Consider the following 26,849-nt stretch of genomic DNA (forward strand, 5'->3'; position numbering starts at 1 on the left):
ATGAGTTGTTATGAGCAGTGGAAGCCAGTTTTGGCAATGGTGGGTGTTGATTTTGGTTTGGCGGTTGTCAACATACTTCTTAAGAAGGTCCTTAATCAAGGAATAAACCAGTTGGTAATCGTCACATACAGACAGTCTATTTCTGCTATTTTCTTGATCCCTGTTGCATACTTTATGGAAAGGTCCGTACTCGATCATGTTCCTTTTCCATCATTTTATGAAAATTAACTACCTACACAACATTTTATTAATTTTTACCCCATATTAAAATGGCCGACCTCAGTTGTTAATACTACATATGTATACCCTTTTTTATATTTAATATATAAATATATGTACCTCAGGATTAATCTTAGCTAATACATAACTTTCTGTTGGCTCCATGATTTTAGTATTTTACAGAATATATATATATATATACCACACACACACAAACAGTAGGTTCTAGCTTCAAATTGAGAAGTATATATGTGTAGTGAATTTAATTAATTTGTTGCAGGAAAAGCAGGCCTAAGCTTACAGCTCGAATATTATGTTATCTTTTCTTCAGTGCGCTGGTTGGGTTAGTGATATATTTATAAATTTATTATTACTAGATGTGTATATATATATAGAGCTATTACTGTTGGTTGTGATATATGTAATTAAGAGTGTTTTTATTTTTTATGTGTTTAATTAGGGCGACATTAACTCAATACGCCTTCCTAGTTGGGCTTGAATACACATCAGCAACGTTCACATGTGCTTTCATAAATATAGTTCCTGTAAACACATTTATTATGGCATTGCCTTTTGGGTAAGCTACATACATACATACATATATATATATATATATATATATATATATATATATATATATCCACTTCCATCAATTCGCTTGTTAATATATAGTCTGGAAATGCATACATATACCTAAATGCAGGCTAGAGAAAGTGAAGATGAAAAGCAGGAATGGTATTGCTAAGGTTTTAGGTACAGTGGTTTGCATTGGAGGCGCGTTATTACTCACGCTTTATAGAGGAATGCCATTAATGAAAGCACGAGGAGGAGGAGGAGGAGGAGTTAGTAGTAGTGGTGGTGGTGGTGGTGTTGATGAGAATAGAAAGCATGCAACACATAGTAATAGTAGTCATTTTAATGAGAGTGAAAGATGGAGCATTGGGTCCATAGTTTTAACTGCAGGCAGCCTCATGTGGTCTTCATGGTTCCTTATCCAAGCAAGGATCGGAAAGAGTTACCCATGCCACTATTCCACCACTGCCATCATGTCCTCCTTCAGTACCCTTCAGTCGCTTTTCTTGACTTTGATCATCCACAGGAACACTTCCACATGGATCCTCAAGGGAAGCTTAGAGATTTCAAGTGTCATCTTTGCTGTAAGCTACCTACTATTCTAGCTGTTCCCGCCTTCTTTAATTTTATATATATATATATATATTGGTTTTTACTATGAATGAATGAATACATACATGCTTACATACAGGGGATGGTGGGATCAGGCTTGTGCTATGTGGTTATGTCATGGTGTGTCAAACAAAGAGGACCCGTCTTCACAGCTGCATTTAGCCCTTTCATACAAATATTTGTTGCCATTTTTGGCATCTCCATCCTACATGAGCAAATCCATATGGGAAGGTATTCACTTAATTCGATCATTAAAATTATATATATATATATATATAATCCTAGCTAATAACATTGTTGATATATATATATCTCCTTTCCTTTGGCAATTATGAAACAGTGTTATCGGATCTATCCTAGTGATCACCGGTTTGTATATTCTTCTCTGGGGTAAGAGTGATGAAGCAAAGCATTCTACATTGAAGATTAATGGTCAGCCTCAACATCGTGTACAAGATCAGAATGGAGATAACTGTACTACTGCTTAATAATCAGTTGAACATTAATTATATAATTGCCAAAATTCTCACTTGTTAATGGTTAACTAATTACTTTTCTCCTACCACTACTGTCTCATCATAAAATCTCACGCCTAATTATAACCATCTCCCTATATATACCCTATATATAATCTAAATATATTGTTACACGCATTAACAATTTTTTTTTTTTTTTTTTTTAATTTTAAATATTAGTACCTGGTTTCAAATAAATTTACTCACTATTTGGAATTTAACCATGTTTTGTAATTAACCTGGTGTGCAAAATTCATTTCCATCAAAATTGTGTTTCTGATATAATTCTTTTAGGAATGACCCGTTTGACTGGTCAATCCTTTCTTTTATTTTTTTATTTTTTATTTTTATAAAAAGCAGGTTAATAAATATGTACATAGTTGGATTGGTCCAATGATCCAGCCCAATAGAGAAAAAGAAAAAGAGCGTTTGGGCCCAACAAATCATTGTAGCCAAAAAGCCCAAACCAAGGCCAACAAATCATTGAATCAAGTTGCCGTTAAGCATTAGTGATACCCGGTTTGTTTCCCTTCTTGCTTCCGAACACCAAATACAACCAATTTAATATTCAACCCTAAAAATTAAATCTTCGATTTCTAAATATTCAAATAATCGTTCAATTTTGATTTTTTTTTTTTTTTTTAAATTTTTTTATAACAATCTTAAACACTGCCCATTACACTGGGGTCGGGTAGGCAAACAAACATGAGTGAGAGGAATGAAAGCTAATGGTTACATTTATATTGCGTATTAATGTCCATTTCAATTATTCCTTCATTTGGTATGAAATAAATTGTCCATTTCAATTATTCCATTAGATAGAAAATTCATTTCACAACTAAACATATGAAATAATCATTCCATTCCCAAGTAAAATTTTTTTTTTTAAAAAAAGTATCCCAAAAACCCTCATGTTTCAAGCCCAAAAACCAGTGCCTCCGCCACCACTGTTTTCAACCACCTTTCACCACAACTGTCACCGCCTTTCACCACCGCCACCACCAACCACCACATTCCACCACTACCATCGAAACCTCCATTACCTTCCACTATCATCATTACCATTATCACCACTGCCACCACTGCTGTCGCCACCACTACCACCTTCCACCACCACCGCAACCACTGTCGCCGCCTTTCATCACTACCACACTGTCGCCGCCTCCACCGCCTTTCACTGCCACCACCACCGCTTTCGGCCACCACCACCCATACCACTACCGCCTTCCATCAACACCATTGCCGCCTTTCACCGCCACTATCGCCACCATCCAACCCCACAACTGCTTTCCACCTCCACTACCATCGTCACCGCCACCATTACCATTTATTTTGAAAAAATTATAAAAAAATATTATTTTGTTAATTTAATTTATTTGTCATTAATAGGGTATTTTGAAAATTCAATTTGAGACAGGCTTAGGACATGCTTCCGACTGTTGGACAATTGAATGCCCTATTGCCCATGTAGTTGGGAGAAGAAGTTTCAATAACTTGACTGCAATGTACTTTACTTGTTTGTTAACCCTAGCAGAGGTGGGTGTACTTATCCATTAACAGAATGTGGATAAAAAAGTATTTTAGTCTCACAGCGCAGCCATTGGAAAGTAACTCGTCCACATTGAAAATATCAATAACAATACTTGTTCAACTGCCATCATATCAATCAATTGTGACCCATGAAATTCAGATGTCTTTCCCCTCGAAACATTTTATACATAATATTGCAGAACAAAAGAAACTCGTGGGAACCAATTGAACTTGGCAAATACGGAGTAATCGGTTGGATCAACTTCGGTGAGCACAAGTTAATCACATCGCCGTCAGAAATCTTCCGAGCTCTAAAAGGTTGTTAACATAAATTTGATCGAATATACATCCCAACAACAATTTAGTCTTTAAAAAACAAAAACCAAGGTGATCCAACAGAATCACTCCATCCAAGACCCCCAGTGTAGCATTGCATTGAGAGGATGCCAGCCAAAAAATGTGTGTAGGTCTATAAATTTGTGTTCACACACATGATCACAGTTGCTCCCGATGGACAAGCTCCATCAGATAACCCCACTTCCGACCCATATGCTACGATGGTCATAAATATGTTTGGCGAGAGCAAAAACAGGGAAGTTAAACTAGACAACTTAAATAAAATATTTACATGCAGAGGTTGGCTCGCTATCTGCACTCGATCAAGAACAAAAATGCTGTTTGGGCTATTCGACTCATGCAAACAAATGCACCAACACCAATAGTTTCTACTACCAAAAAATATCCTCTGGTCTCGGGTTCACTTTTAACTGTTGCACATCATTTCCTTTCTAGAGAAACCGGCTGAGCAAAAAAAACAAGGCATAGTAGAAACCAAGTGCAGATAATCAAAGGAATTTCAGACCATAAACAGATACTTGAGGTCCTCCACTGTTAAACGAGTTGCAGAGCCCCCACTTTGATCTTCACCAAAAGCAGACGCAACCATTTTCCTCTTTTCTTCCTGCAAACATGATCAGAAAGACGAACAGAGTGAGAATCAAAGGATGAGATTTCATGTATGCATGCAACATATGAGGAAGCCTCTGAGCATGTGTCAGCCAAATGTCTGTCGAACCATGCTTTACAGAGGAGCCTTCATCCTTTTACATTTGTTAACAAACAGACAAAGCAGTTCAGCCCTTCTTTTTTTCCTTTCTTTTTTTTGGGAAGTAAGCATATTGTTAGAGAAGACTCAATAAAATTTTGGCAGGGACTTCAATTATTTATCTTGCTATGTTCTGAATCCACACTCCCAACTCAGGCAAATTCAGTTGGTTTTAGAGCTTTAGAGGCCTGACAAGGGGATATCATCTACCTTCATTCTTATTCGTCATGTTTGTAGAGGTTCAATGCAGACTATTCACGAGATAACCAATTGAAGAAATATAAGAGTACGGCCAATGGTATTAGATTTAATAGAGAGCCTGAATTAAAAGACAAACAGAAACAAAAAAAAAACAAAAAGAAAGTACATTTGAAACATTAAAGATACAGCATAAAATATTTTTAAAAATTGGATGACCATGCCTTTTCGCCTTAGTCACAGTCACTAGGCACATTCACATGACGTTTTATGGTTTTTGCTATTTACCGATAGTATTAAACCAAAGAGAAGAGTTAGGAAGATTTAGAGTGGAGATAAATAGGAAAAAAGTGAATATATGTATTATAACTTTACAAAACTAGAAATACAGATAGGATACATTGAAGATTAAAGAGAACAATTTTTTCCCCCCACCTAAACTTGATAATTAACAAGGGAGTGATTAAAGATGATGTTACTCAAAAACAAAGACGAGTTAAGTAGAGGAGTGCTTCTAAAAGGTAAATTCTATAAAGCAACTAGTACACCATCATGCAATATGAGACACTGCTGGATGAATAAGAACTAATATGTTAATAAAACAAGTGCAATTGGAATATTTATGTTAAGATGGATGTGCGGATAGACAAGAAATGATAGGTCATAAAGCGTCATTACACACTGTGGTCCCCATTAATTGAGGGAGCTGGAGGGGCAGACTGGACAGACTTGAACCTTTAGCATTTTTATTTTTAATTTTTTTATTACAAAGGACATGCTTTCAAGATTTGAACCCTCATTCTCATGCTTGAGAACCCGAGCATTTTACCATTGCACTAGGCAATGGCCTCTATAGACGAGAAAGAATAAAATTATAAAATGAATAATTCTTGGGATTATGGCTTCCAATGAAGATAAAATGAAAGAATCGACAAAGATAGTTTGACAATATGTACCAAAAACCAACAGCTGAACCAGCAAAGGAGAGTAACATCCACATTAACAGGAGCGCCAGATGGGGAAGACCAAATAAAATTAGGTTGGTAAGTAGTAAAAGATACAATAGCGTATGTGTTAGTATATATATGATATCCACGATTTATGGAATGACTTATTATCATAATAGCAGAGATTTGACTATGCATATGTTAGCATATATGATAGCCATGATTTATGGAATGGTTTACCATATTAGCAGAGTTTTGATTATGCTATAGAATATGCCATAGAATATGTTTTAGAATATGTTGTGATTTGATTTAGTTTCCTTTCTTGTAATATGAGTATGTGCCCTTTTTATCTATAACTACTATAGTTGTGAATGAGTGATTCATCTCATTCAAGTCTTTATACAATTCTCTCATTTTTCTTTTTTTTATATTTCTACTTGGTATCAGAGCCAACACCTTTCCACACCTTTCAGCAGCCTTGCTACTTGTGCAATAGCCACCTTAGGCTGTTTGTGACATCGTGTGCCGTTGCCTACATATGTTTTTTTGTGGTGTTGTTTTTTAATCGAAAACAGGTATTTTAAAGTTTTACAATTAAATTTTTACTCTTCTAGGGTTGGGTAAATTGGGATAGTTGGTCTCCAATACCTAGAAGGGCTTGGCTAAAAAAAAAAAAAATTTAGTCTACAAATAGGTTCCGAATATTAAGGAGGAGGCTGTCTAATTATATGTAAGCAGACAGCGCTCCTTAAAAAAGGTATGTATTTGGATTTTTCGGGAATGGTTTGAGCATACATTGTTATTATTTATGGTCGGAGGAAACCCTTTGATTTATTAACAGAACCTGTGGTGTTTTTGGAGTTTTTTATTGTCGTGAAACAGATTAAGGCAAATTCAGAGCCCTCGACTGTTAATTCTCTTGGCTCATCTGTGGGTGGTGGTGGTCATTTTTCCCACCAACTCATCAAAAAATCCAGAACTTCAAATCACCAAAGTGAAGTTGGATGGTTCCAACTATTTGATTTGGGCACAGTCTGCCAAGATGTTCATTGGTGGTAAAGGAAAGGTTGGCTATATTACTGGTTCTGAGAAAGAGCCAGCCGAGTCAGAGAAGGCATATCCACAAGATAACGCTATGGTTATGTCTTGGCTAGTCAATTCGATGCAACCAAACGTAGTTGTTGGCTATATGTTTATGAAGATTGCTAAGCAGATTTGGGATTCAATTCAACGCACTTATTGTCAAAGGCAGAATAATGCACGAATTTTCCAGCTGGAGCGAGATATCACCAGGATTTCTTAAGATGACTTGACAGTTTCAGGTTACATCGCCAAGTTTCGTGCTATTTAGGAGGAGATGTCATATTATGATTCCTTCCACTCTTGGAAGGAACAAGATGATGCATTTTTAAATACAGGGATTGTGGAGAAGAATCGAGTGTTTCAGTTTCTTGCCGGGTTGAACGACGAGTTTGAATATGCTCATGTTCATTTATTGGGCTTATCTTCATTCCCTACCCTTGAGGATGCATACTCCTATGTGTTGTCAGATGAGAGCCGTCGGACTCATCCATTAAGTGTTGCTTCTGCTGATCGTTCTGCTATGGCAGTTCGGGTTCCCAACCTTTCAGCAACTGACCATCCCAGTCATTTCAGAGCTCTACCACCGGTCCTCCTCCGGGACAACAATGCCGACGCTGTGACAATTGCAATAAAATTGGTCACATCAAATCTCGTTGTTATGCTCTACATGGACGCCCACCGCAACAGAAACAACAGCCTCGACCCTTTGCACATTCTGTTACACAACCAGTCTCATTGTTACCTCCTAACAACTCTACCTCTACATCTTCTGCCACAGTTACCTTAACTCAAGCTAATTTGGACCAGTTCAAGCAATTCTTCAACCAAATGGAGGCATTATCCCAGCCAACCTCCACTTATGCCCACTCAGGTACTACTGCGTCTGCACATAGCGTATCTACATCTTCGACACCATGGAATATTGATTTTGGTGCTTCAGACAATATGACTGGTATGTCCTCACTCTTCTAATCTTATAGTATTTGCTCTGGCCATCGCAAGGTACGCCTTGTAGATGGCTCTCCATCTTCAATTGCTGGGAAGGGTCACATATCAGTTACTCCTTCATTAACTTTGTCAGATACACTTCATGTTCCACAATTGACTACAAATCTTATTTCTGTTAGTAGCATTACCAAACGCTCTTCATCTAATAAAGCCCAGCTTATGCGTTGGCACATGCGTTTAGGACATATTTCTTTCGGTTATTTAAAACATTTATTTCCTTCCTTATTTTGTAACGTGCAAGTGTCAGATTTATCTTGTGAGACATGTCATATGGCTAAACATGTTTGTTCCAATTATCCTGCTAGTAATAATAAATCTGCTCTAACACCTTTTGATCTTGTTCATTCATATGTGTGGGGTCCTTAACTCCTTGCCCAGTTACTTCTAGTCTTGGATTTCGATATTTCGTGTTGTTCATTATGATCATAGTCATGTTACATAAGTTTACCTTATGAAAACAAAAAATGAGGGATACACCATTTTTAAAATTTTTATGACAATGGTTCAGACACAATATGGTCGTAACATTAAAAAATTCAAATCTGACCAGGGTACAGAGTACACTTATCGGGAGGTACAACGATTATGTACAGAATTTGGGATTGAGCATCAGATGGCTAATGTTAAAACTCCTCGACGTAATGGCCGTTCTGAGAGAAAGAATCACCACATCCTTGACTTAACCAAAGCAATCTGCATTGGCATGAATGTTCCCCAGTCATTTTGGGGAGATGCAATTCTTACAGTGCAGCCCCACTCTCAATCTTATATCCCAATTCATCTCTTTTTTTTTTATTCCTCCGCGAGCCTTCAGGTGTGTGTGTTTTGTTCAGCAGTTGGGGCAAACTCGTACAAAGCTTGACCCCAAGGCTTTGAAGTGTGTGTTTTTGGGCTATTCTCACTCTTAAAAAGGTTATAGGTGTTACCATCCTCCCAGTCGTCGGCGGTTTATATCCATGGATGTTTCTTTCTTTGAGCATACACCATACTATAGTGGTTCAGATGGTTCTCAAAGTGAATGGTTCCTATTGAATATAATGGATGATCACCTTCTTCCGTCTTCAACTCCTCTACCGTTACCTGTTTCGTCTTCTATGATTCCTCCTCATGATACCCCTCCAACAGGGGGAATTGTTCCTTTTTCACAGGTTTATAGTCGAAGACAACAGGTACAAGCTTCTACTCCCACAATCGATTGCCCTATTCCTTCGGCACCAGCTCCGCCTTCTCAAGCTATTGTTTCGCTTGATGATCGCCTCATTGCTCTTCGAAAGGGTAAACGTTCTTGTACATACCCTATTTCTAATTTTGTTTCTGATTATGCTCTCTGACCCTCTTATCGGATTTTTTTTGTTTCTGTTGCCTTGGTTCCTCTTCCTTCTAGGGTTGCAGATGCACTAGCACAACCTCAATGGCGTGATGCTATGACAAAAGAATTACAAGCACTTGAGAAAAATTAGACTTGGGACATAGTTGTGCTTCCTATTGGACGAAAGGCTGTGGGTTGTCCTTGGGTGTTTACAGTTAAGCATAATCCAGATGGGTCAGTTGCTCGTTACAAGGCCTGGTTGGTTGCCAAGGGTTATGCTTAGACTTATGGCATGGATTATTAGGAGACTTTTGCCCCTGTTGCCAAGATGAATACCATCCGTGTATTATTTTCTGTTGTTGTAATTCGATCTTGGCCTCTATTTTAGTTAGATGTCAAGAATGCCTTTCTCAATGGTGATTTGCAGGAGGAGGTGTGCATGGTTCCTCCTCCGGGCTTTCATTCTCCTGCTCATTCTAGTATGGTTTGTCGTCTTCGTCGTTCTTTGTATGGCCTCAAGCAATCTCCTCGAGCTTGGTCTAATCGCTTTGGCACTGCCATGCTCTTCCATCAAAGTGCAGCTAATCATACCTTGTTTTTACGCCATCCAGGCAGTAAGACAGTTGCTCTCATTGTGTATGTCGATGATATTGTTCTTACCGGCAATGATACTACCGGAATTGCTAAGGTTAAGAGCTATCTTAGCCATCAGTTTGAGATTAAGGATCTTGGTCTCCTATGGTACTTCTTGGGCATTAAGGTGGCTCGCTCCAAGGCTGGCATTTTCATCTCTCAACGCAAGTATGTTCTTGACTTGCTTTCTGCTTCTTGGGCATTAAGGTGGCTCGTCCTGCTGATACTCCGATTCAACAGAATCATCGGTTGGCTGATTCTAAGAGGGAGTTGTTGTCAGATGTTGGTCAGTATCGACAACTTGTAAGGAAGCTCATCTATTTATCTATGACTCAACCTAACATTGCTTATGCCGTGAGTGTCGTGAGTTAATTCATGCACTCTCCTTGTGCCCCTCACCTTGATGCAGCTATTCGGATCCTTTGCTACTTAAAAGGGTGTCTAGGTCGTGGTATTTTGTTTGCCAATCATGGACAGATACTGATTATGCAGGATCAATTTCAAATAGGAGGTCAACTTTGGTTATTGTACCACTATTGGTGGTAACTTGGTTACTTGGCGAAGTAAGAAGCAGGATGTTGTCTCTCAATCTAGTGCAGAGGCAGAGTATAGGGTTGTGGCTCTTGGGATATGTGAGTTGCTGTGGCTGAAAACCTTAATGACAAACTTGTGCCTTCCAGTGTCGCTTCCATTCTCACTCTACTGCGACAACAAGTCTACCATTAGCATAACAGCAAATCCCGTTCAGTATAACAGGACTAAGCATATAGAGGTGGACCGTCACTTCATTCGAGAGAAGATCATCTCTGGTCAAATTTGCACTCCATTTGTCACAAGCCCTCAGCAGCTTGTAGACATTCTTACAAAGGGTTTCAACAAGATTGTGTTTGAGAATGCATTGTCTAAGTTTGGCGTTTCAAATATCCACGCACCAACTTGAGGGGGAGTGTTAGCATACATATATGATATCCACGATTTATGGGATGACTTATCATAATAGCAGAGATTTGACCATACATATGTTAACATATATGATAGCCACGATTTATGGAATGACTTACCATATCAGCAGAGTTTTGATTATGCTATAGAATATGCCATAGAATATGTTGTGATTTGATTTAGATTTGATTTAGTTTCCTTTCTTATAATATAAGCATGTACTCTAGTTATCAATAAATATTAGAGCAGTGAATGAATGATTCATCTTATTCAAGCCTTTACACAATTCTCTCCTTTTTCTTCTTTTTATATTTCTACTGTGTGGTAGAGCTAAATTTGACTTTAAACTCAGCAAAATGTCAGAACAGGATTCTCATAATCAAATCGAAAGTTGTGACGAGGCTTTTTGAGTTGAGTGGAGTTGTGTTGTGTTGTGGAGGTACACTTGTGCTATGGCATCCAAATTCCCTCCTTCAAGCAAAAGAAGCAATAGAGACTCTTAATAGCACGGCATCGGTCCGTAGAAACTACAAAAAAGAGATGGTTGTGGCACGAAGTGGGTGGCGGTTGCTTAGGGTATCAAGGGAGACATAGGCAAGATCTCTATTTTGTTGGGTAGGGTTTAATTCTAGCCATTAGAATTCTAGCATCATATGGTACAAATGTTTTGGGCTTCAAAAATATTATTATTATTTATTTGTTGTAAAAAGATATGTTTCATTAAAAGCCTTTTACATTATTAGAGCCTTAATCATTTAACCTTATCGAGCATTAATACAATTGTCAAAATTGAAGAGATAAATAAAAATGAAGAACGCATGGACACACGTGGTTCAGCCACTAGGGCTTACATCCACGGCACACAAAGTCCGAAGGGCTACATATCTTTATTATACTCTCTTAATTTTGTATATAATGATAACCTCTATTTATAAGTGAAAGAAAATAAACATTTGATAAATATGAAAAAGATATTGATGGAAAGATTCCTAAAATCACTCCAACGATTGATTCCCTCATATCACTGTTATGTCAAAGAGTGATTTAAAAGCTTTAATCATTCTTCCCCCCCCGGGGTGTTGGTAACTTGGTGCACAGAGATTTTAACTCAATACGAAGTTGTCTAGAGTCCCGAGACGAGTTGGTCCGAAGATTCGAGACGAGTTGATCCGAAGATCCAAGACGAGTTGATCTTGATATTCGAGACGAGTTTATCCTGAGATCCGACCAAAATACAGATCCAAAGATTCGAGATGAGTAGAGTATATATATAGTAAGGTGTGCTAAACCTGCTCTGATACCATGTCAAAATTAGAAAATGAAGAATACAAGGATATACATGATTCAGTCACTAGGGCTTACATCCACGACAAACAAAGCCCAAAGAGCTACATATCTTTATTTTATTTTTGGTAAGTTACATATCTTTATTATACTCTCTTCATTTTTGTATATGATGATCACCGAGTGATTAAAAGCTTTAATCGTTCCTATAATAATATTCTCCAACTTACAAACCCAAATTTCTTATGGGCTGACTTGTCTACGAGCCTGGTGAGCCGAGCTTAAGCATGTTTAGGCTCAGCTCGCTTTTGAAACAAACTAGAAAATCAAGCTTGACATGGCTCGTTTACCAACTAAACGAGCTTATTCACAAATTGAGCCTAAACTGTTCATGAGAGCACGGTTCATTTGTAGCCCTAAAGACAACAATGTCAAGTAAAAAGCAAAAGGTTGTGCTGCACACTTTTCCTAATGAAAACAGGTACCGTGAATATATATGTGACATATGAAAGACGATGAATTATTATTATTATTTTTTTTGGTTTACTTAGAGTAGGTGAAAGATGAAATGTCAATTCATATAATTAATGTATATAATATTTATGACATATTATATTGATAACCAGTAAATGGTAAACATTTCTAAAAAATAGCTATTACAGTAATTTATTATTATTGTCACTGATTCACTATGACATATAGTGGTTCCAACTAAACAAAACCTTAGGTTGTAAGCACTGGCAATAACACCTCAATCCATGTTCTTACAAGTTTTCACTGGCCAATATATATATATATATATATCATGCTAGGGCAGAATATAATGCACAAAGAAGAACATCCAGGATACATACTGAGAGAGCAGAGTTGTGAGCTCTAGAGTGCTCCGACATTTTTGTTATTGCATTTATTTTTTATTTTTTATTTTTTATTTTTTGATCAATTAATGTTGCACCCATGACTTGAACCTGAAATATTAAGCATAAATCTCAAGCACACTACCAACTTAGCTACTACACTCTTATCACTTATTTTATTTTTTTGATAAGTAATAATCATTAAAAGCGTTCAAAAGGAGAACGCATCCCTCAAAAACAACACAAGGCCAAATAGTGCCCCTACACCCTCAACAAATCCAAAAACTCTACAAGCTCATCCAAGGATTTACAATTTCTCCCTAGGATCAACAAAAAAGAGTGCTAAGAATGGAGAACTTCAATGAACCAATATGATTTTCCTTTCCTTCAAAGGATCTTCTATTTCTTTCAAGCAACAAACACCACAAAGAGTTCAACACAACCTCCAATTCATTTTTAAAGATTGAATCACAAGTCCTTGATGACAAGTGGCTGAGACTAATTCATTGGTGGAAAAGCAAATCTGTGAGCAAAGTCTGTTGATGAGCGGACAAACAACCTGGAGACTTTCGGAGAAAAGTTTGGCGTCATCTGTGTCGGGGTGGTAACTAGGGGTTTCTAGGATTTTGGGAACTGTTAATCTAACGTTGTAAACTTCCTTTCTCATAGTGGATTCCATTTTCCTAGACTAGGTTCCATGGCTTTCTCCCTTGGGTTTCCACGTAAATAATTGCGTCCATTGCTTTATCTGTTTATTGCAGGCTATTGTTTGAATCATCTTCATTTTTCTCTATGAATTGAAATTAAAATAATGATAATTTAGGATTGATTTCAAAATATAGTTAAAAAGTGTAATCAATTCAACCTTATTCATCCCCCCCCCCCCCCCCCCCCCCCCCCCCCCGGTTTACATCATGGACCTTGCACGACTCTCTGGTTGTTAACATGACACTCAACACGATTTAATATAAAATTATAATTACTTAAATTTAGGAAGATTACTTTAAATTACTCAGTATTCAGAGAAAATATATATGGATACAACTAGTGGGTCATAACTCTTCTGGATGAGTCCTCATGTTCAAGCCCGAAAGCAACCACTTGTGAAATATATATATATATACACGAAAGGTTATGTGTATCTCTAGTCTTATCTTCTAAGCACCCCACGTAAGCAAGACATACACTTGGAAAACGCACATTTTTTTTAAAGAAAACATCTAACGTTACAGTCATCTTACACTAGTTTCTAATAATTTCCACAAGAGTTAGTAGATAATATGCCTAGTATTGTCAGGAAAAAAAAAAAAAAAAAAAGATAATATGCCAAACTGAATGTTCCTATCTTTATAATTAATATAACAAGCATTTCAGCTCACTTATCTTGCTTAAGTCCTACAACTTATTCAATCCTCCTCGCTTTATTGTAACGATCTACAATAGCAAAATGGTCAACTGTGGTATCTGTTAAAATGAAAACCTTTAATTTCCCTTATTCCTACATTTAGAATTACTAAAGTGAAAGTAGTATAAAAGGATAGGATTGAGTGAATATAAAAAAGTAATAATTCAGGTTGTAAGCCAACTAAAGAAAACTAATAAGGAAAGTCATAAAAATGATGAGAAGTATGATGAAGATATTTTAATTAAAAAGAATCGCCAGAAGAAAGTCTGATCCCTTCACAGCCTGAACAATTTGTATCAGCCTATTAGGTCACATTCCATCAAGAAATTATCCAAGTCACACATTCACCAGTCAAAGGCGCCCCTCCATAGTTCCGAGCACAAAATTACAATTTGAAAGTGGATGCTGAACCAATTGCAAACGCAATTTTTACTATCTGTGATTTCATATTTGGAATTTTCAAATTCATCTCCCATGCATCTAATCATTTTAGATTATGAGTTTTTGATTGTTTGACAGCCCTCCAACAACTTAACCCTAGAATTTTTATTTTTCTATCACAAATGTTGAATCTGAAGTTGAGTATCGGCAGCTAGAATGAGGAAGAAGAAGAAGAAGACAAGGGAAAGAAGGCCAAGAAAGAACACTGTCCTGATAAATATACTTTGAGAGTTGGGTTGTTGAAAAAATAAAATAAATAAATAAAATCCTTTTAGCTCCCTCCTCCACCCTCCTCTGTTGTGCGAAGGTGCTACAAGTTATCAATAACTTAATCCAGAAGTTAAGTCCTCTGTTATTTGGAGAGGGACATTCTGCACATAGCCCATACATTTATTACTATATTTACATAAAAAGGCTCGATCTTTTAGGGTGGTGCTTATTAACCAATTCATTTATAAAATTAGAACCATATTCTTAATTAATAAATTGCACATATTTCTTGAATACAATAAAAATTAAAGAATATATATATACTATAATATTGAAGACATCATTACAAACATAAATATCACATGGAGTAGAAATTTTAAAAAAGATCAAATATATGTGCGTAGAGGTATACATTAGTGCACAAACGTATACCAATGCTCCGAAGACACGCCGGCTTTAACAAAATATTTAATTGTTGTCTCCCACACTCGTTCTTGCCCCCGCTCCCACTTTATGTGACTTAGGAACAAATATAACAAAACCCATACTTGATGCAGAACAAGATAAAGGGTAAAAGTTTATACCTGCAGAGCTAATATCCGATCCTCAACTGTGTCCTTAACAGTGATCCGTGATACAGTAACAGGACGAGTTTGTCCAATTCTATGTGCTCGGTCAACAGCCTGATCCTCTGTAGTTGGATTCCACCAAAGATCCAAAAGGATAACATGGCAAGCAGCAACCATGTTTAGACCAAGGTTTCCTGCTTTTAAAGACATCAGCATAACAGTCACCTGCAAAATATTTGAATTATTTAAAGACTAGAAGTTTAATCTGGATGATAACAGTAAACACCAAGTTAAGCTAATTGGAGCATATTATCAAAATTAGCAATGCCATGGTTCCAGAACAAAGCACATCTATATAATACTATCTCCAGAAACCTCCGAGATTGTAAGTGGGTCCTCATGACCCAACATATTTGTAAAATTGTATGACACACAATATGATACATAGGCATCAAACAATATTTATTGTACCAAATGACACAGTAGGTATCATTAATATTCCAAATTTCACTTTCACAAAGTTCATAATCAGTTTTTCTCCTTTACAAGATTCCAAGTTCATAATCAATTTCTCTCCTTTACAAGATTCCAAGATTTTGTGATCTGCTACCGAACTTATTCCAATTCCAAGAGCTCGGAGAAGAGGTATATCTGAGCTATCTTATTGAATTGCTCACTTTATTTATTTTTTTCAGTAAGTCTTATTGAATTGCTAATTCAATGAGCACTTGCAGTTTGATCATTTATTAGATTCTTTTTCTTTGTTCTTTATTTTCTGTTTCAGTTTCTACACTGTGGTGCTTGTTTTCTTGTTTTCCTAATTAGAACCCACCAGAAAAAAGGGAAAAAGAAGAAAGTATAATCGTCAATAGCCACAGTACAGACATAAAAGTTGATACATTACAAAGGAAAATTAATACGTTTCTTTTTTTCTTTTTGGTGATCTAGTATGTCTAACAATACAAAATTATGATGCATCAGTATGTTACATAACATTGAACTACTCAGAATATAACACGCAAGTAGACAACTTATATGCCTGCTATAATAGCCTATGGGATAAACTTCTAATTAGAGTTGGATATTATACTCCAACTGTAATGCTTAGATACCACTTTAAAGACCAAATTCACACTTTAAACGAAATTCAAGAATGATTTCAAAGAAATTGATGATGAATTTCACACTTCCATGAAATAGTCAAACCTCGGGATCAGTGTTGAATTCTTTGACAGCCCTGTCTCTTGAACCCAAAGTCATAGTACCATCTAGCCTCCTGTACGGTATACATGACTCGTTTAATGAAAATTCTACCAAGTCCAACATGCTAGTCCACTGGGAGAAAACAATAGCTTTTATTGGTCCTTCAGCCTGTGAGTCTAAGTGTACTGTTGTGACTTTTTCAGCATTAAAACCAGAATTTCCATTGCAACGCACCAAACTACACGGTTCTGAACTTGGACTCTTCGATACACAATGTGACTGGAGAATCTCAAGAGCAGCTCTGATTTTAGAAGAACTATACTCACTCTGCATAACTATAGATTTCTCAGCAAACTCAAACGAACTCGAGGGATAACTATCAAAATCGTCAGACATACAACTCCTTAAAGTAGCCTTAGAAAATACAACATCAGCACCAAGTTGTTCCTTGCATTCAGATGCAGGGCACGTATTGTCATCTCCAGTCAAAAACTCTGATACACACTGACGGCAAAAAACATGTCCACACATAGTAACAACCGCATCTTCAGGTGGATCCTGTAAAAGAATCAGATAGTACAAAATTACGTCGTAGGGTCATATGTTAACACAGTTAATTAATTTACATGCTAAGGCGCCAAAGTCCCATAGCCTAAGCGCAAGGTGCAACATATGGCATGGAGTTCAGTAAAGTAAAGTGCGTGTGATATAATTCAAGGGTCATTTATCTTGAGACTGGAGATTACTAGAAAAAGTGCACATCTAATAGTTTCAAGTGCACCTGATTGAAGAGGCCTCCCTGGCATCGAATGAGGCACTCTGTGGTATGATGAGCCTAGAGCGAGGTACACCTTTAACAACTATGTCTTAGCATGTTGTTTCTTTTTTGCTTGTATATACTTTCAATGTCATAGAAAAAAAGAGTAAGAAATTAAGAAACAAACACTATTTTACCATTGAATAAGCAACAAATATGGTCATGGGATGCATTCAGAGTGAAGAATGCTAAATCTCTTCAAGAAAAAAAGAATTTAAAGGACATCGGGGAAAAGGATGCTCTTTATTGGCTTCCTTTCAGCCTCTGTAACTGAGAAATTAGAAAAATGCCTTCTAAACTTGTTTATGACAGATTAGTTGTGGCTTCTTCATATAACATAGGGAGCACAACTACCCACTAAATTGCGCACTCTGCTGGAAAGGAGAATCCAAATTTTGTTTTGGAGGTTGTGCATTGGAAAGTGTAGGACAGGAATATGAAAACAAGAAGGGCTCTAAGACAGAATGGAATCCCATTGAGGCTTGGAAATTTTCACATGATGGTGTGACTTGGCTAACAAAATTATTCAATAGGATAATAACTTTGAAAATGTCATGGTGGCACAGAACCATTTTAGTACTAATCTATAATACTATGGGAAGTATTCAAAGTTGTACGAATCATTAAAATATCAAATTAATGAGTCATGCTATAAAATTTTGTAGGAGTTGTTGAACAACGACCAAACATGAAATTGTAGTATTGAACAATCAATTGTGGACTCATACCAGGAAGGTCAACGATGAAAGCTCTTACTTATTGAGTATATTAATGGAAAGATACAAGGAGAACAACACAGATCTTCATTTGGTTGTAATAGATTTCAAGAAATCCTACTTTAAGGTGCCTAGAGACATAATATAGTAGAGATCTTCCTACGGTTTTAATATATTGGTGAAATCCTATTATACAGTCTCTGGCGATATAAGTGCTAATATCACATAAAGAAGAAGAGAGAGAACCAGTTGTTTGTATTATTCAATCGTAAAACTTAATATACAAGAATACAATAATAAAAATGCCCAAAAGGCTGACAAACTAAAAGAAATGAAAAGACAAAGTTACCCCTACATAAAATACAACTCTCTAACAATAATATGGTGAATTTTAGAATATTAAGGATTCAAAAGTAGATAAATTCACAAGTTAAAGCCCATGTACGATGAAACTGTAACCATAATAAGGGCAACTGTGAGAAAAACAAGTAAATTTCTTATACCAAGGATCTACGAAGCACTGACATGGTACTTAGGATCGACGTACCAGTGTCAGACACGTGTGTCCGATGCTTGGACACTTGTCCGACATGCGCTAACCGTGTCCTTTATTTTTTAATATATTCGACGCCGCCGGACACCGATCGGACACAGCACACAGATCTGATTCCCATGAATCGAGGTCTGCCCTCCTCTTCTCGAGACTCCCGGCTGCTTTGACTGAGCTATTTTACCGGACTTCTTTTGCCTGAAGTAGTGAAGGAAGAAGATGAAGAGAGCCAAAGAAGAAGTTGAGAAGGGAGCCAAACCAGTGCAACATGGTATCATATACATATATATATATCTAAAATCGAAACTAGTTTGATGTATTTATAGATGTGAAAATTGTGTAGATGGAGGGAAGTAGAGAGAACGGCCGGAAACAATGGGGGCATGGAGGTGTAAAATTGATTTTGTTTTTGTGTTTGTAGATCTTAAATTGTGAAGATAGAGGGGGATGAGAGAGAATGGCCGGTAGGAGCAAAAGACGTGGTCATTGAAAAAGAGTGATGGGGGAGAGAAAGAGGGGTTAGGTAAGATTCCATCTTATATGTGTTAATTCTTTTTTTTATATATATATATACATATATTTTATTTTATAAAAAGAGCTCTCTCTCTCTCTCTCTCTCTATATATATATATATATATATATTTTTATGGAATATGCACTATTGACTCTCTGTTTTTGAAAATAAAGATGGTGGGCCTAATTTAAATCAGTTGTATTTATTAATATATATAAGAAATTGAATTAGAGTCAAGATATACCAAAAGAGAGACAATTTCCTTGCCTAGACTAGATAATTCACAAAAAGGGCGAAATTGAAAATGATGTTTTTATTTATTTATTTTTTATTATTATTATTTTTTACCAGTACTCATTGAAGAGCGCCCAAAAGGAGGGCGCAACCCATAACAATTGCACAAAAACTATAGCCTCAAACTATGCACAAAAGAATATCTAAACACCCCCTAATTCCATCAAAGTATCTCCTATTCCTCTCATTCCAAAAGGCCCACCACAAGCATAGGAGGAGGAGGAGGAGGGCGGTTGGGGATGGGTCTCCTTATGGAGATCAATGGCAGAAATCTTTAAAGGTGTATGAAAGGCACCAAAAGGAGGATTCTAAGATTCGAGCTGGCATAGGCTAGATAATATGGGTCCAAATGGAGTTTTGAATAATTGGGAGATTTGATCAACTTTTAGTTACTTTAATTATGCTATTAGGTAAGTATTGATTACCTTAATTATGGGGTAATCCTAGAGTCAAATATTGATTGCCTCAACTATGGGGTGATTACTTTTATTATGTTATAGAGTCAACTTTTGATTACTTTAATTATGGGGTACTCCAAGGGTAACGAGCTGCACTCACAGAATGTTATAAAAGGGGTAGAATGTAATCTTGGTGAGGCAGTCGATGAATGAATAAAAAATACCCTTTGAGATTTCTTTGCGAGTCATTCACAAATTCTAATGGTGTGAGGCCTTCCCTAGGTGTAATGCCTAGACCCTATTGGTGAGATTCCAATAGGTTTTTGTTGTTTTCAATTCTTTCTTTCTACCAACGCCTCTTGAACCCCAAACCTGTTCATTTGAACTTTCAGCCATAACTCTTATTTATTTCAACTATTCGAGGCTGCTATTTTGTCCTACATCACCTCCACACCTCTGACTTGGCGGCGCACATGACAACCTCCCTAAGCATTAATCAAGCCAGTGGGTGCTCTAGCATGGCCTACTGGATCCCAAAAATGGCACATAGCATATCCTGACCATCCCTAGCTCTGGGGGGCAATCAAGAAGAAGATGATCAACTGACTTCCTCCACCCTCTTACACATACAATACCAATTAACAAAAACCTGAAGTCACCTTCTCAAACTGTCAACGGTCAAAATCCTCCCGAGAGTAGTTGTCCAACCAAAAAAGGCCACTTTCAGGGGGGCTCAGTAATGCCAAATCCTTTTCCAAGGAAAGGGCATCCCTGAGCATCCATCAAATGGTAATGGAATGTGCGGACCTCAAATCTGCCGTAGGTCGTACCCACCCATAGGCATGTTAATCATAGAATTGAAGCAAGATGTGTTCAATGGAGGAGTGCCTCAAGCATGCTATGTGATCGACCAAGTGTATGGAATTTGAGGAAACAAGTAGGGGTTTCTTCCCCTTCAAATGATCTTCTATTCCTCTCCCGCCATAGGCTCCACCAAAGGCAAAGAGGGGCAACCCACCAAGCACCTCAAGCTAGCTTTCCAACTATACATCCTTTCTAAGCTTCAAGCATGCTCCTCGTGGAAAAAGGCATGACCTAACTCACACCAAAAAGGGCACTAAACAAGTCCCATCCCTCCTTAGCCCCTGGACAATGCAAGAGAAGATGATCCACTGCCTCCTCAACCCTCTCGCCCACACAACACCAGTCTACAATAATCTGTCGTCTCCGTCTCAGGTTATCGATCGTCAGAATCGTCCCCAAGACTGCCATCCATCCGAAAAATGTCACCTTTAGCGGGACTTTAGTACACCAAATAGCCTTCCAAGGAACTGAAATGCCGACAAATCTACCAGTCTCCTATAGGAGCGGACGTCGAGCTGCTGCCTATACAGATCCACTCAACCTCCTCCTCTCCACCAAACTGCTGCCATACAGTAAAGCCAGGAACTGTAAAATATCCTTGCTATCATATTATATATTTGATGGTTATATGATCATTGCACAATGAATTGAGTAGTTTTGTCATTTTATGATTATTTTTTCAATTTATACTTCAAATTATTGATAATTTAGTTAAAATTTAATAGTTAAACTCGGTCAATAAAGCAATTAAGACCTATTCACTACTAGGTCTAGCTCAATGACCTTGTGCTAACTCTACATGAGAGCCTTGGTTTATGGTCCTTGACTTATCATGTTGGTCCAAAGAGCTGGCCACAAGCAATTAAAAAAGCTTAAACTTACTACTATCAGAACACTATTTCGCATTTATGTCGATCATTCATAAGCAATCTCACCCAAAGACTTGTCTGCAAGCGAGGCAAATATCATGTGGCAATACTACAACTACCCTCGTTCACAATTGTACTCCTTGTGCTCACTAAATTGAGCAAAGTTGAAAATAAAATGAGACGAGGCCGAAAACCACACCAACACACCCCATGCAAGTACCCTGCATGACATGCTTTTAAGGACGTATAAGCTCAGAGTGTAGATTGCTTTTGTTAGATATCATCAAAATTCATGGTTGTAACAAAAATTCAATTATCCATATATCCCTTGGGAGACAGGGTCATCAAGACTACACTGAGATTAGAAACAGTCCAGGACTGTCTTCCAAAGGATCCTTCTGATGGGTTGCTGGAGGAAGAACAAAAGGCTACAGAAGATTATGAAGCTGCTCTTGCTGATCAAGAAATTATGTTGGCTCAGAAAGCTAGATTGAATTGGTTAAGGGATACTGACAGATGTACTTCTTATTTTCACCAAAAGCTGAAACAACATAGGAATTTCAATGCTACCATTAAAATGGAGAATGAGGAAGGGGAGGTTTCAACTGATCCTAAGATTATTAGTGGTTGGTTTGTTGACTACTACACAGAGTTTTTCTCAAAAATATCTTCTGAAGGTGTGTGTGATATAACTACTAGGCAAATTTTGAACAACACAGAAAATGACATTTTAGAACGGCCAGTTACATATGCAGAAGTAAAGGAGGTGGTGATGAATTTCAATCCTGACAAGGCACCAGGACCTGATGGTTTCCCTGCCAGGTTCTATCAAACTTTTTGGGCTGTAGTGGACAAGGAGGTGGTTGCTACTGTTCAACACCTTTTTGAGAAAAAAATTATGCCTTTGGGGGTAAGCTGCTCCTTCATGACTTTGATTCCAAAGGTGGGGGATGCTGCAAAACTAGGAGATTTTAGGCCTATAGCTCTCTGTAATTTTTTGTATAAGATTATTACTAAAATTATGGCAAATAGGTTGGCTCTGGTTCTGCCAAAACTGGTTGGAATGGAGCAAAGTGCTTTTGTACAGGGCAGGAAAATTCAAGAGGCTGTTATTATGGCTCATGAACTGGTGAGGGACTTCAACAAGCCCAGAAATCCAGCTATGGCTTTAAAGATTGACATAAGGAAAGCCTATGATTCAGTTTCTTGGGAAGGTTTGGTGACAGTGTTAAAGAAGTATGGTTTTGGGGAGAGATGGATTGGGTTGATAGAAGCTATTTTTAAATCCTCAAGATATTCTATCTTGTTTAATGGATCAACTGCAGGATTTTTTCATCCAGAGAGAGGGTTGAGACAAGGCTGTCCATTATCCCCTTTGCTTTTTACTTTGATCACTGAATTATTTTCAACTTCGGTTGCTGATGCTGTACAAAGAAAAGAACTTGCCGTGTTGAAATCTGTGGTGAAGTATCAAAGGCCTATAAGTCATATTTTTTTTGCAGATGATCTTATTTTGGCTTGCGAGGCTTCAGTTCATAATGCAACTGCCCTAGAGGGTATATTCAGAAGATTTGACGATTTAACTGGGCTGCAAATAAATCAGGGTAAGAGCAGGGTTCTGTTCTCTAGAGCTGTGAGAAGAAAGCAGGTGCTGTTGCAGGTTCTGAAGTGTACTGAAGATGATTTCCCCATCAAATATCTGGGTTTGCCTTTGTGTCCAAATGGTTTAAAAAGGTCTCAGTGCAAGGATCTGTTGGACAAAATATCAAATAAAATTGCTTGCTGGAATACAAAACTTCTCTCTTTATCAGGTAGATTGGAACTTATTCGAGCTGTGATTACTCCCATTTTTCAATATTGGTGCAGTATATATGATATCCCAGTGGTAATTATTAACCAAATACAGAAGAAGTGTAGGGATTTTCTTTGGGGAAGTAAGAAAATATGAAAAAGATGCATCTTCTCAATTGGGATTCTGTTACTAAACAAAAAAAAAAAACAGGAGGAGGTTTGGGGATAAGGAAGTTATCTGATCTACAAATGACTGCTAGATGTGTGTTAGCCTGGGACTACTTAAATAGCAAAGATAAATTGGGGATATCTTGGTTTACATTCAGGTATTCTCAAAACACTAACTATTGGAGTGTGATTGTCCGGCAGTCTAGCTCTCCTATATGGAAATCAATGGTAGCAGTGAGGGATGTGATGCAACAGAATATTAATTTTGTGATTGGGGATGGCCAGCAAACAAAAAATTTCATTTATCCATGGTGTAATGGTCAATTATTCAGTGCTGTATTTGGCCAGAGTGGCCAGAAGTATGCAGGTTCAAAGGGATGCTCAGGTTAGTTCAATAATCTTGCATGGAGAGTGGAATTTTCATAGCTTGCAAAGTGAAAATATGGCAGCAGTTAAAGAGTTTTTGCAGAATGTGGAAATTAAAGGTGGGGAGGACAAATTGTTGTGGGATTAAGGGAAGTTCAATTTCAAAAATGCTTGGAATTGTGTTAGGATTACTGATATAGTGGTGCCATGGTTTAAATTGTGTTGGGGGAAGGCTCGGCCAAGATGGTCCATTACAGCTGTGCTAGTGTTGTTAGATAGGCTGCCTACTATGTGTAATTTGCAGAAAAGAAAAGTTTGTTTGGTTTCAAGATGTACACTTTGCCAAAATAGTATGGACAATACAGACCATGTTTTTGTTACTTGCCCTTTCTCTCAAGGTTTTTGGAGCTGGTTGGGTGGGATTTTGGGCTGGGATCTTAGCAAATTTCATGATGTGCTGACAGTTTGGGATTTGTTCAGTTGGATGGACAACTTGTATCAGAAATCAAAACAGCTACAAAGTCTGTTTGCTGCTGGTCTATGGTATATTTGGAGGGAAAGGAATAACAGGCTACATAGTTCCAACAGCATGGGCTTAGAGGTAGTGGCAAGGACTGCCTTCTTGGAAGTTTGCGATGTTCAGAGAATTAATTTTAATGACATTAAATTGTAATCTCTGCTTTGGTATGGTGCTTATGTACTGGAAATGAGCTTATTCATTAAAGCACATGATCGTAGTAGTTTTCCTTTTCAGCTCTCTGAGGGTATGCCCTCTGTGCTCCTGTATTATTGTTGATTCTTTGAGCTTAATACAACAACAATTATGAAAAAAAAAGTTGCTTATCACCCACCAAAGGCCTTACAAAAACCATGCCAGACAGTAACGGCGTCTAATCCATGCATATTATTGTAGTAGCTCAAGCATAAGAACAAGTTATCATGGAAATTAAAAAAAAAAAAAAAAAAATGAAAACCACTACCCAAGAAAAGAAGGTTCAACAAAAACTTACATTGCATATACGACAGATAGTCAAGTTTGTTTCTAAAAGATTCAATAAGTTGATCAGCATATCCCTTGGAAGACTTTTTGCCATATCCAAGGAAACCCTTTCGACAGAGTCAGAATTGAATCCTTTGACAAGAAATGGGTGGTCACAAGCCTGGCGAAGGCGCAGAAGCATCAATAGGATATTTGCATAATTTTGATTCACAGTACCAGCAGCAGCATATGCCTGCAAGAAGAAGATACATAAATTCATACACTGAATATCACAGAAAGCAGATAAACCTGCATTTGATCCTGAAGAATTTTCAAAACCATACTCGGAAGGTTGAAGATAGTTCTTACAGTTAAACTATAAAGGAAAAAAAAAAATTGGAATTATTCGAGTTAAAGAAAAATTAGTTTCATCACGCAACAAAAGAAAATACAAGACATTTGACCTATCATTTGACTGATGTCATTGTTGTTTTTAAACATACAATTTACAAATTTTACCCTCAGTCAATAATTAGTCAAGAAATTAAGGAAAGATACACAAGCTAAAAGAAAAAAGAAAGAACTCACAATATACTTGAAAAGATGAATATAAGGCTACAGGCACATAGCCATGATTATTAATTATTATGGGGTTGACTCTAATGTTTGTTAATGATGTGGTATGTGAAGGTCCTTCATTTACAATTGAAAACATCCTACACACATCTTGGCTCAATGCCTCAGTCATTTAACCGCCAGTAGAAGTTAAAAATTTGCATTCTAAATAAATCAGAGTCAGCAACATCTTGATTCTATAGCCGGGTCAAAGAAAAATTCTAACTAGAAGACAAAAAATAAAACATTATTGGAAAAAACCAAGGAATTCTTCCAACTTTGGAAGACTAAGCCAATAAAAAATTCCTTGGAAAACTGGCAAATTTACGTTTTGTCTCCTCGTTGTCTCAGAATGGCTAAAAGAGTCTCGAGGGACAACTTGTTGTTACAAGAGGCAAAACTGATCTTAAGTCCCATCAAGAGAAGTTTGTGACGTGTTTGTACAAGTTGTGAAGAAGATGTTGAAGAGATGACAAAGATTTCTCCGGGATGGGCTGTAGGAGTTTAGACATCATCTGGGACACTGCTTGGTGCAAGAAGAGGGTTCAGCAATAAGAAGATTATATACAATAAAGCCTTTTCTGAAAAATGGTTGTGGAGATTTGCCACGGGAACAGAGAACTTTTGGCAGAATAATCTTCAGCTAGAATATAAGAAGCCCAAGGAAAAATGAAAAATCTTAAGATATTTATTCTTACAAATAGGGCCCACTTTGAACTTGTATTATCTAGGTGACTCCTATTTTATATTTAGCTTAGGTTAGGAAGCCACAAGTTCTAACGACTTCTGTTTCTCCTGTTATAGAGTTAGGGCATTTCTCTTATACCCAGATTATCTGTGCTTTGTCGTCTCTGAGTCATCTGCTTAGTTAAATTGTGAAACTGGATCTTTATTTGTTGATTTCGTAGGTCGACGTGAATCTTAACTTTTCAATATTGAGTCCTAGACATTTTAGAGTTAGATTAACTACGGATATATAGCTACGTAATGCTTACAGTTCAGTAGAGATCAGAAATAATTCAAAAACTTTTGAAACTCTTCTGCAACTGCATGATGTAATTTCAGGCTTCTAGCCCCATATGTGATGACTAGGAGGATCTAGATGTGATACCTAGCTTCTTCATGTACTTTTTCTGATTCTTTTTTTTTCCCCTAAACTTTTCTAAAACTCCACAAAAAGATTTGATTACACCCATTTAATATCCTTTACAATCTCACTACCTTCATCATTCAACCCAAGCACTTTGAAACACCAAAATTAG

General features: G+C 37.2%; 2 protein-coding genes across 5 annotated transcripts in view; one reads left to right on the forward strand and one right to left on the reverse strand.

Moving 5' to 3' along the window:
- On the forward strand, positions 1-1,892 carry LOC132296625 (WAT1-related protein At3g30340-like). Its single transcript, XM_059794810.1, has 6 exons — positions 1-182; positions 500-562; positions 680-796; positions 923-1,376; positions 1,484-1,635; positions 1,745-1,892. The coding sequence occupies exons 1-6, from the start codon at positions 1-3 to the stop codon at positions 1,890-1,892; spliced, it is 1,116 nt and encodes a 371-aa protein (XP_059650793.1).
- Positions 1,893-3,549: 1,657 nt separating this feature from the next.
- LOC132295576 (helicase-like transcription factor CHR28) overlaps positions 3,550-26,849 on the reverse strand; it is a 68,212-nt gene continuing 44,912 nt past the window's right edge. For all 4 annotated transcript variants that reach the window (XM_059793875.1, XM_059793874.1, XM_059793873.1 and 1 more), the window contains exons 12-15: positions 25,004-25,225; positions 16,650-17,204; positions 15,459-15,668; positions 3,550-4,410 (exon numbers count right to left, since the gene is read on the reverse strand). In XM_059793875.1, the coding sequence (XP_059649858.1) occupies positions 4,306-4,410; positions 15,459-15,668; positions 16,650-17,204; positions 25,004-25,225 (1,092 nt within the window). In that variant the 3' untranslated portion in view covers positions 3,550-4,305. The remainder of the gene's footprint in view (positions 4,411-15,458; positions 15,669-16,649; positions 17,205-25,003; positions 25,226-26,849) is intronic.

The sequence above is a fragment of the Cornus florida genome, unplaced genomic scaffold (assembly GCF_030987335.1).
Source record: "Cornus florida cultivar Cherokee Brave unplaced genomic scaffold, ASM3098733v1 CherokeeBrave_3.0.0_Hap2_Chr02, whole genome shotgun sequence".
NCBI classification, from domain to species: Eukaryota; Viridiplantae; Streptophyta; class Magnoliopsida; order Cornales; family Cornaceae; genus Cornus; species Cornus florida.

What these genes read in the sequence shown, in the direction of transcription:
- LOC132296625 (XM_059794810.1), top strand. Translation starts at nt 1, where the DNA reads ATGAGTTGTTATGAGCAGTGGAAGCCAGTTTTGGCAATGGTGGGTGTT. An exon ending in TTCTTCAGTGCGCTGGTTGG is followed by an intron (nt 563 to 679) that starts GTTAGTGATATA and finishes GTGTTTAATTAG; the next exon opens with GGCGACATTAACTCAATACG. An exon ending in TTTCAAGTGTCATCTTTGCT is followed by an intron (nt 1,377 to 1,483) that starts GTAAGCTACCTA and finishes GCTTACATACAG; the next exon opens with GGGATGGTGGGATCAGGCTT.